Here is an 11,309-nt window from a genome sequence, read left to right on the forward strand (position 1 = left end):
GTGCTCCGGTTTCCCCCCACAGTCCAAAGAAATGTAGGTCAGGTGAATCAGCCATCCTAAATTGTCCCTTGGTGTGAGTGTGTGTTGGCCCTGTGATGGACTGGCGGTCTGTCCAGGGTGTCTCCCCACCTGCTGCCCAATGACTGCTGGGATAGGCTCCAGCATCCCCGCGACCCTGAGAGCAGGATAAGCGGTTCGGATAATGGATGGATGGATGGATGCTTGCAATCAACTGTTCAACCATTGTGCTGCATAAGACACACCTCTAGAATTTACCCCTCATAGATGCTTATACTGACAGTCCACATACAGGCCACAGCATATGCACAGCATTTCAACATGCCTTCTGTTAAATCCTCCTCTTAGGAAACACTTCTCTTAGTATGAAGCAGTGTTGCTCTAGTTACTATCCTGGTCAGCAGGATTACGGCCAAATCCATTTCAATGTATAATCAATGAAATTGAAGTGGAATCGACTGGTAACCTCATTTTGGTATCAGACTGGATGAAGGAGTGGCTGGAGAAGGGGGCATGGTGGCTTGTGCTAATGTTTGGCCTGTGGCAGGAGTGTGAAAAGGGCTAGGGTCTCCAGGTTGCAGGTGCTTAACTAGCCCTCTTCTACCTGTCTGTCCCATCAGGCTCCGGGGTGGACGATGCTGTGGGAGAGGTGTCTATTCATGTGGAGATCTTTACTCACCCCAACACAGGAGAGCACAAGGTCACGGTTAAAGGTAAGCGCACAGATTTGTCTTGTCACAGTTTTGAAAAGGAAATGAGGGTGATGTTCAAAGTTGGGAAACAGTGACTGTATTTCTATATTTCAATTGTTACCTTATTGAATTAATGGTCCCGTGGGGATTGAAAATCCTCTTTTCAAGTGAGATCTAGATGAGACTATGGTATCAAGGCAAATATAATAGCCTTCATAAGGACAACATAAAACAATGCAGGAAAGCAAATTATAGTCAAAGCGGCACAGAAGGGAGAGCAAATTAAGATTTTCTACAACAGGGCGTCTGGGTAGTTGACGGTCTATTCCATTGCTTACCAACATGGGGATCGCCGGTTCAAATCCCGGTGTTACCTCTAGCTTGGTCGGGCATCCCTACAGACAAAATTGGCCCCGTCTGTGGGTGGGAAGCCGGATGTGGGTATGTGTCCTGGTTGCAGCACTAGTGCCTCCTCTGGTCAGTCGGGGCACCTGTTTGGGGGGGAGGGGGAACTGGGGGGAATAGCGTGATCCTCCCACACGCTACGTCCCCCTGGCGAAACTCCTCACTGTCAGGTGAAAAGAAGCGGCTGGCGACTCCAGATGTATCAGAGGAGGCATGTGGTAGTCTGGAGCCCTCCCAGGATCAGCAGAGGGAATGGAGCAGTGACCGGGATGGCTCAGGAGAGTGGGGTAATTGGCCGGATACAACTGGGGAGAGAAGGGGGGGGAATACCCCCCCCAAAAAAAAAATTCTACAACAGCTTTTCATTATGTTGTGGTGTAATATCAAGCCAACAGGTACATGGGTCAGAAATATTCACATCTTGATGAAACAAGGCAAGTCATTATTGAGTCTGCCACAAGATCCATAAATGACAGTATAAATTGAAAAGTGAAAAACATTTGTAGCTTGATATCCTTTTGTCCAAAGTTTCATAATAAGGGAGACGAGCACATGAAGGCACATTTGTGTGATTCAAGTCGGACACTTCCAATATATACAGAATTCTGACTGGTTGCTTTAATTTCCATCGTAGTGATATAAATACACTGATCATTTGGAGATAGACTGGGAGCGGTCTTTTAGACCATTTGAAAATTGCACATTATTAAATCTGAGTGGTCAATAAACCTAAATGTGCAGGTATAGTGATGAGTTAAAACGTTACAATGAGTAAGGAACATGGATGCTTAAACTTGCACTGTGCTTAACACAAAACATTGGTGTGAGGCATGTGAAAATATAACACTGTCAAGTAGAGGTGTTCTGTCAAGGTAGATGTTTCTTTTTATCTGGAACAAGGGAGAAAAAAAACGACCTCATCCTAAAAATAAAATCCCATTTTTAACTGAAATTTTAACAAGGTGCTGAATATGTACCCTGAAGGCATCTGAATTAAGTCTCATTCACTCTTTCTCTCCACTCAACACTTTATCTCCACATGAATCATTTCTCTCTCTCTCTCTCTCTCTCTCTCTCTCTCTCTCTATTCTTGCCATACTCATTCTCTTACTCCCTTTCCTCCTGTCTGGTCTCCATCTCTTTTATATCAGTGGTGGCTGCCAATGACCTGAGGTGGCAGACCCAAGGAATATTCCGGCCCTTTGTGGAGGTCTATATTATTGGCCCTCATCTCAGTGACAAGAAGAGGAAGTATGCCACCAAGTCTAAGAACAACAGCTGGGCTCCCAAATACAATGAAACCTTCACTTTGTGAGTGGAAACATGAATCATCGGTTGAAAATTCACCAATCTATGCTATCCTCTGATGATGATTTTTTTATTTTGATTTGATTTGCACATATAAAATAAAAGCAGCAAAAACACAATAACAAAAGAAGATAAGCAAGCTGTGCAGGTGAGATTTAAAAAAAAAAACCCTAGTGAATACAGAAGGAATCGCACCTCAATAAGCATTATGAGCAAATACAAAATTATGTTATCCACAAAAGTAAACAAGTATGCAAACAAAATAAAAAAAAGAAAACATAAAATAAGGAACATAAATCAGGAATGAATATAAAATCAAGGGGTAAGAGTGTGTGTGCATTTGCGTATGTATGTGAGAGCAAGTGTATACACGCACATTCGGTCAACTCATTATGAGAGAGAGAGATTATAGTCAAATATGATCAGTTCAGATAGTTTGGTTCATCAGACTGGACCTAAGCCTATATTTCAAATTCTTGAGTGAGGTAGACTGAAATGCAATTTGAAGATAGCTGAGCCGCCCCCTTATATCTAATGGAAAATTGACAGAACCCAGTATAGAATATTTGGGAGGTGTAACCATTTGGCATGTCTTGTATTTTAGTTATGTATATCACAGTTGGGCTGAAAGAATACAAGACATAGGAAGCGAAGCAGGCTGATACAATATTTTATAAAGGAAAATACAATTTTGATATAGATTTATATTGAACATTGATAGAATATTGAGCCGATTGAAGAAAGGGGCTGAGTGTTCTGCCCTGCTGCTAAATGTGGCAATTCTGCAGAACTTTTTTTATAAAATATAAAGCTTAAGAAGATGAGTGGAATAAGTAGCTCCCCAAATGACATTTCACTATATGAGGTAATAAACACTTCTGATGAACCAAACTTTGAATTTTGCCAATGATGCCAATAGATTTTGATATTTTATTACAAACAAACTGAATATGACTCTTCCAGCTTGGGGTTTCATCAATCAATACTCCCAAGGAATTTTGTGAATGAGATCTGGATCACTGGGTTATTCCCAATGGAGAGACAAGAATCCATCCATCCATCCATTATCCAAATCACTTATCCTGCTCTCAGGGTTGCGGGGATGCTGGAGCCTATCCCAGCAGTCATTGGGCGGCAGGTGGAGAGACACCCTGGACAGGCTGCCAGGCCATCATAGCCAATGGAGAGACAAGAATTAGATTTACAATATTTTTTTATGTAAATATGATAAAATTCGATTTTTTTTTAACATTAAGAGATCATTTGCTTAATTGAAACCATTTGGAAATTCTTCCTAAATCAAAGTGAGCTTTTGCGATAAGTACAGAGAAATTAGTATGTCCATCCATCCATTATCCAAACCGCTTATCCTGCTCTCAGGGTCGCGGGGATGCTGGAGTCTATCCCAGCAGTCATTGGGCGGCAAGCGGGGAGACACCCTGGACAGGCCGCCAGTATCATTGGCAAAAAGTACTGGGAACATGGAGGATGGTGCTGCAGCCAGGTCATTGATATAGATAAAGAATGTGAGACCCCACATCCATTTAGAGAGCTGCAAGTGTTATGGCCTGCCTCTATTTGAAGTTTAAAATCCACTTTGCTCTACTTCAAAGTGCATAGTAGGATTGCTGTCACTCTTTTTCTTTTCCTCTTCCTGTAGCACCCTGAGTAATGAGGTGGGTCCAGAGTGCTATGAGCTCCAGGTTTGTGTAAAGGACTACTGCTTTGCCCGTGAGGACCGCACCGTGGGCATGGCTGTTATGCAGCTGAAGGAAATGGCCTCAAGAGGCAGTATGGCCTGCTGGCTGCCGCTGGGTAAACGCATCCACATGGATGAGACTGGCCTTACTGTGCTGCGCATCCTCTCCCAACGAAACAACGATGACGTCGCCAAGGAATTTGTCAAACTCAAGTCTGATCAGCGCTCTGCAGAAGAGGGTCGCAGCTAAGAAGCCGAGAAAAGTGAGGTGATCCATCTGAAACTCGATCAGACAGCACTACCTGCTGTCCTGGAGTTCTTCTGAGCAGCTGTTAGCCACAGTCGTGATGTTCTAATGTTGTAAAAGCACAGATATAACAATGGTACAGAGTTAAATCCCCTCCATAATTTGTCCACAAATGTTTCAAGACTTATATTTTTCTACTTGTACTTGACTATTAACATTGTGAAAGATAAGACAAGATGAGATGAGATGAAATTGACTTTTTAAAATATTTTGTTATAACTTTTACTGCATATTAGAGTTTATAATGTCCATTCTACCAAACTAACCTGGTACAATTCATTTTGTTGTTGAGAAATTATCGGGTATGTGTAAATAGGAACATGCATGTGGAGTATCTCAGGAACGGCCAAAACCAGCAATGGTGGTCACTTTTCAGCCCATTTTCAAGACTTTCCAAAAACACAAACCAAATTCTTGGTGTATTCTCGGCAAATACCAGAACTGGCAACCTTGCACCTGTACAGATCAAGTCGTTACCCAATTGAATAGTCAGAAAGTCTGTAAAATCCTTCATCCTGATTATTACAGGAATCTTTGTCAGAAGTCTGTAAGTAGAGAAGGAGTGTTACAGCGCATGTAATTCAAATACAGTGATTTACATGTAGAATTGAGTTGTAAGTGCAACTACACGCATTTTTTTACGTATTGACAGATACTGATATATGTTATGTCGTATGCACGATATATGTGCTAAACGTTTGTCAACTCAGGTTATGGATTTAGGTTTATTTTTGCAAGTTTTTTTTTTACACATTTAGTTATGTTAAAATACAAGTGCAAGTAGCAAAAAACAGTTCAAGTCTTGAAACATTTACTGACAAATTAAGGAAATTAATTAACCCCACCTCACATTCGATACTGTAAATACATCCATTCATCCAGTGGGACAATGTGACATACAAAAAAATCACTTGCTGTCTTTTTAAACCACCAATGTCTCTATTGTTATAGGTATACTTAGTCATCATATAGAAGCGTGAATCTATTTGTCAACCAATCAATGACCATGGCAAATGTATAAAAAAAAATCTACATAGAGCTTAATTCACGTAGCAAATATCTACATTCTTTCCTCTGGACTTCTCTCCACAGATGCCATAGTCAAGTCATGCCTTTCCACATATTGAGCTTAACACACACACGCACGCACGCACGCACGCGCGCGCATGCATATGCATATGCATATACATTCAGTGTAAGTGGTCATGGGGTGAAAATATTTATAGTCTCTAATGTCGAGGATTTTCCCTAGACTTTTACTTCCTCCCCCACATTCCAGTTTATCTTGCCCCTTTGCTGGTTAATATCCATCTAGAGAGGGGACCAGAAGTGCCAGCAGATAATCATTTAATTATGCCAAGACCAGCCCTAAGCACAAGAGGACCAACTGTCTAACTAACCCACTGGCTAGCTAGCCCAGTACATTCCAATGAGGAGGGGGTTACACACACCACAGGCACTATATACTGCTGATAGTTTTCAGACTAAGGTTTACTTTTCAACATGTATTTTGTGTTTTTCCAGTTTACTTCAATTGATATTTATATTTGAATTATATACATAGACATATATCCATCTATACATATGTAATATGTATAAATATATGTAAATTATATGTATGTTACAGTATATGTAACATGGTGTTATAGAAGTATATTATAATTATAAGATGTTTTAAGACACACATGAGATTTTAACAGAGGACTATAGGTGGAGATATTGCACTGGAAAGATTGTCTGTCTTTATGTCTATCTACCCAGTAACAGAGCACACTGCCTAGCACCCTAATGCCTTTTGTCTTGTTGACCCATTTATGTCTGTGTCCTACATTTATGTCTGTGTCCTACATAGCGACTGTATAGATGAGATTAACCTAATGAAGACAAGCCTTCACGCACTGTAATTCAGCTGGGTACATATGCGAATAAGCACAGGGGAATGTGAGTGAGTAAGTGCGTATGTATGTATGTATGTATGTATGTATGCATGTATGCATGCATGCATGCAGCATGCATGTATGTAGGTATGTGTGATGTGTGTATGTACTTGCGCCTATGTGGAAGTCGTACCTCTATGTGTGTGTTCATAGGTTGTTCTAGTGTTGACCTCATGTTGCCACCAGTGTTGCCTGTTACCTGCCAATGTAATCACAGAAAGCCATCACAAAGCTCACTACTTAAGAGAGGGGCGCTCATTTGTTTGTTTGGTTTTAGCGTCCGTGTGACACATAGGAGGATGAGATAATGTTTTATGAGGGTTTTTTTCCCCCCCATCATCCTGTTTGTCTTGGTGTAAAGATACCATGGTTTGCCAGGCCCACTGGTTTTATTTGTGTATATACCTGTGTGTGTGTGTGTGTGTGTGTGTGTGTGTGTGTGTGTGTGTGTGTGCGCGCGTGTGCGCGCGTGTGCGCGTGTGTGAGAATGAGCGACTATCAAGTAATAGTTTGCCTTTTTAAAGAAAAAAGCAGACACCTCCTTTCCTTCAGCATAACTAGCCAAATGAATCAACAGCTGCCAGTACAGAGAGGGGGTAAAACAAGTTCTCGTGTCGCCACACTAACTTAAATCTGAGTAAAGATGTAATTCGTGGTTGCAAACCTCTCACCTCTTCCGTGGTCTTTCTTTCCCTCGTGTCAAAGGGGAACACAACTCACTAATGACCTGTTGCTGATGCTCCCTATTGGTTTAGCTGTCGGGTGTCGTATGCTTGATTAGAGAAAGCAAAACATTTCCTCGAAGGGCTCCAGAGTGCACCAAGCCTGGCACTGTACATGATATAAGGACTACGGTATAGCCCAAATATATGCAGTGTGGGGTAAAACGAGATGCATATGACGAGATTTACGAGCACAGTGTATTTTACTGTACCCACTCTGCATTGTACTGACTGCAATGTGTTCCTACGACGGGGTTTTTGTTGAGAGGAAGGTGCAATAATCCACAATAAATCCACGGTGACTGGGGACTTAAACGGCTGTTGAGACAGGCTCTCAAGCTTGATGGAACAACCGGAGAGTACGGTCTGATCCCTGACATCTATCACGTGGCCCCAAAACAGACTGACAAAGAACGCTTATATTTATCTGACCGTCAAAATTATTATTTAAAGCTTGCATTTCTTTTATTTGTAATTAGTTGATTGACTGGTTACTTTGCTAAGAAATGGCCTGTCTCTCCATCAAACCTCCATCTCTAATGGCCGCCCTGTTGTCCTAAAGGTGGACTGACTGAACTCTGGTGGATTTGTTTGCTTGTTGGGGGATTGCAAAGACCAGGGTCCTCCGAAATGGTGCATTCATTCTCGATCCGAGTTGTGGTTGCTAGTTATTGTACCGTTTCATTCTTCTCTATTTGTCTGTGGCTTCTCCTTTTTTAGCCACCGCAAATCATAAAAGTCTTGACATCCCAAAAAAAGCACTTGCTATGGTAGTAACCAAATGTACAAATTTAGTAATTTGTATTATTCCATCTAATGGACATGGTTTAACTCGAAGCATCCAATCTGTAAGATTTCTGTCGGTCAGTCCATTTCTGAGGCAGTCTTAAAATGTTTACATTGTGGTTTATTTGCATTATTATCAGCACATGTCGTCTGATATGTCTTAAATGTCTCGATTGAAATGGGCCAAATATCAGAGCTACAGTATACCTGATTAGAAAGTGAAGTTGTGTCCAAAAGCTGTGTTGCGGCTTTGCAGCAAAGAGGGAAACAGCTAGTCGTCACTGGATTGTTGTAAATAGCCCTGGTGTACCGAGCACCTGTCATACTAAATGAAGTGAAGTTTGCGGCTCTTTAGTTGGCTTGAATTTCGCCAGGTGGGTTGGTAGTGTGTCAGTGGCCACCCACCGATGTAGCTCTGGCATAAAGATAGGCTGGTTCTTCATTCACTTAGGCCATGTGCACACAAAGGAGTCGTACCAATGATTTTCCCCCCGATCAATGTGTTGCAAAACTGTCGCTGAATATAAATTGCCAGCTTCTGAATTTCACACCGGTGGTATTCACCATCAGAATAGCGGTCTATTCTGTTGCCTACCAACACAGGGTTCGAATCCCCGTGTTACCTCCGGCTTGGTCGGGTGTCCCTACAGACAAAATTGGTTGTGTCTGCAAGTGGGAAGCCGGATGTGGGTATGTGTCCTGGTCGTTGCACTAGCGCCTTCTCTGGTAGGTCGGGGCGCCTGTTTGGGGGATGGGGGAACTGGGGGGAATAGCGTGATCTTCTCACGCGCTACGTCCCCCTGGCGAAACTCACTGTCAGGTGAAAAGAAGCGGCTGGCGACTCCACATGTATCGGAGGAGGCATGTAGTAGTCTGCAGCCCTCCCCAGATTGGCAGAGGGGGTGCAGGAGTGACCGGGATGGCTTGGAAGAATGGGGTAACTGGCCGGATACAATTGGGGAGAAAAGGGGGGGGGGGGATAAGCAGACAAAATGCAACTAATTATTGCAACAACAATTCGACTTACAAAGTTGTATGTACCTCCTTGGCGTGCACAGGCCGCGTCTTGGGCCACGTCTGCACAGCTTCACCCACGGTGGACACAAAGTCATGCCACATACAGGTATACAACTGCCACAGTGTTGAAAATGGCACAAAAAAATGCTGGTTTGTTGCTGCTGACAATGAGTCGCCGTCACGTTTCTTTATCTTTCAGAGCTTTCAGCGCGTCTGTGTTGGGCTGTTTAGAGTCTCATCCGCTGTCAGGCTGGCTGACATGTGGGGACGGACGCATGCACGCAGACGTGAAAGACAGGAATGTAGAAGCACAATGAAAAGCACACAGACACAAGCAGGCAGACACGCATGTTCTGTCTGTCTGACCAGTCCTCTGAGACAGTCAAATGCAATGATGCCAGTCCTGTACATCCTGAAATGGTGCATGATAGGAACAAAAAAGAACAAAAAAAATGAAAATAAAAAAATAATTTTCTTGTGCCAGCACGCATACTTTTCGATGTTATTTGCCAATTGTTGTCTGTCTTTGATTTATTTTGATATTTGATTCTTGTTTTCTATTTTTCAGAGGTTTGTGAATATATAAATATGTATTACTGATGATGTCTAGTGGTACGAAGTACTCGCATGAGAGAATTTTTTTATACAGAAGATGTTTCTAATTTTTTTGTTTTTTATTCTGGTTCTTATTGGGGGTCAAGGTTACGGGGACTGCAGTCCCACCGTGTGTCTGCTTCCAATAAAATATGAAACAACCACTTCTCTTTTCATTTTGTTCATTATCACACATCACACAAGGTAGCCTCCTTTTATTCTATCAAAGTCTTGAATCTGAATTTTCTTGCAAATAAAATATCAGCGGCGGCACGGTGGCGCAGTGGTTACTGCGGTCGCCTCACAGCAAGAAGGTCCTGGGTTCCACCCCCGGGGTAGTCCAACTTTGGGGGTCGTCCCGGGTCATCCTCTGTGTGGAGTTTGCATGTTCTCCCCGTGTCTGCATGGGTTTCCTCTGGGTGCTCCGGTTTCCTCCCACAGTCCAAATACATGTAGGTCAGGTGAATCGGCAGTACTAAATTGTCCCTAGGTGTGAATGTGTGTACGTGTCGGCCCTGTATGATGGACTGGCGGCCTGTCCAGGGTGTCTCCCCGCCTGCCGCACATGACTGCTGGGATAGGCTCCAACATCCCCGCGACCCTGAGAGCAGGATAAGCGGTTCGACTAATGGATGGATAGATAAAATATCAGCAAGGAATTGTACCGGAGGTAAAAATCGTGTATGAAATAACGTTTGGACTTTCTCGAGGGCTCCATATGATCCCCAGATAAACCACCGGCAAGGTCACTGACTCTACAAGCAGCTCCCACACCGTAAAAAGAATTAAGTTTCCTTTATTAATCCCCTTGAGGAAATTCAGTTACTGCAAATTAACCCATCCTAGCTGTGATCTGTGTAGCTAGGAGCAGTGGGCAGCTGCAGTGCCCGGGTACCAACTCCAGTTCTTTTCCCGCACAGACAGCAGTATAAACCCTAAGATGCATGTCTTTTTGATGGTGGGAGGAAACTGGAGCACCCGGATGAAACCCACAGACACGGGGAGAACATGCAGACTCCACACAGAGGACAACCTGGGATGACCCCCAAGGTTGGACTACCCCGGGATTCAAACCCAGGACCTTCTTGCTGTGAGGCGACAGCACTAACCACTGGGCCAACGTGCTGCCCAGGGTTTAAGGAGTAAAGGAAAATTCTGGGGCGGTTTATTTGTTTTTGTTTTTTTTATTACAACCCGGGTCTTATTTTGCAGTTTTCGCCATCATTCACATCAGTTATGATGTCACTTTACTCACCAGCTTCATTGTAGGGACTGTGGATATGGGACTGGACACAGCTTTACAGTGGCGTCTAAAGGGGCAACTGAACACAAGCATCAGACACGTTTCAACAATTCAACCCAACTGTCTCAATCACGTGTTTGGTCGCAAAAATGAAGGTGCGAATTAAAAGTAGAAATTTATTACCAAAAATGTCCAACATTATCAACGGTTGATCACATTGCCGGACTGGACTGAGCTACATCTTGGGTCAACTTGCAGGAATGACCATCCTAGAGTTACTGTGTGTAGCATTAACCATCAATAAACTACCTGGCTAGCACAAGTGAGAAATCATAGATAATGGGAGATCATGTACACAGTCTAACTGAGGCATGATGTTTTGTTTTTTTTTCTTTTGCTGTTGAAAGGACAGGTTTAAGACTCATGTTCAATTGCCCCATAAGACACCATTGAAAAACTGTCTAATGGGGCTCCCGTGTCCAAAATCTCCAAAATGAAGCCAATGAGTAAAATTATATCTATAACTGATATGCACAATGGCTTAAACTATGGAAATAAGACCCAGGCTGTAGAAAAACGGA

The 11,309-nt window shown here is 42.9% G+C and overlaps 1 protein-coding gene across 1 annotated transcript in view; it reads left to right on the forward strand.

Moving 5' to 3' along the window:
* Nucleotides 1–4,372, forward strand: part of unc13a (unc-13 homolog A (C. elegans)) — an 83,085-nt gene extending 78,713 nt beyond the window's left edge. The window contains exons 44-46 of the mRNA XM_056275776.1: nucleotides 639–731; nucleotides 2,267–2,426; nucleotides 4,084–4,372. Coding sequence (XP_056131751.1) covers nucleotides 639–731; nucleotides 2,267–2,426; nucleotides 4,084–4,372 — 542 coding nt within the window. The remainder of the gene's footprint in view (nucleotides 1–638; nucleotides 732–2,266; nucleotides 2,427–4,083) is intronic.
* The last annotated feature ends 6,937 nt before the right edge of the window (nucleotides 4,373–11,309 follow it).

This window comes from Lampris incognitus, chromosome 3 (genome assembly GCF_029633865.1).
Source record: "Lampris incognitus isolate fLamInc1 chromosome 3, fLamInc1.hap2, whole genome shotgun sequence".
In the NCBI taxonomy this organism is placed as follows: Eukaryota; Metazoa; Chordata; class Actinopteri; order Lampriformes; family Lampridae; genus Lampris; species Lampris incognitus.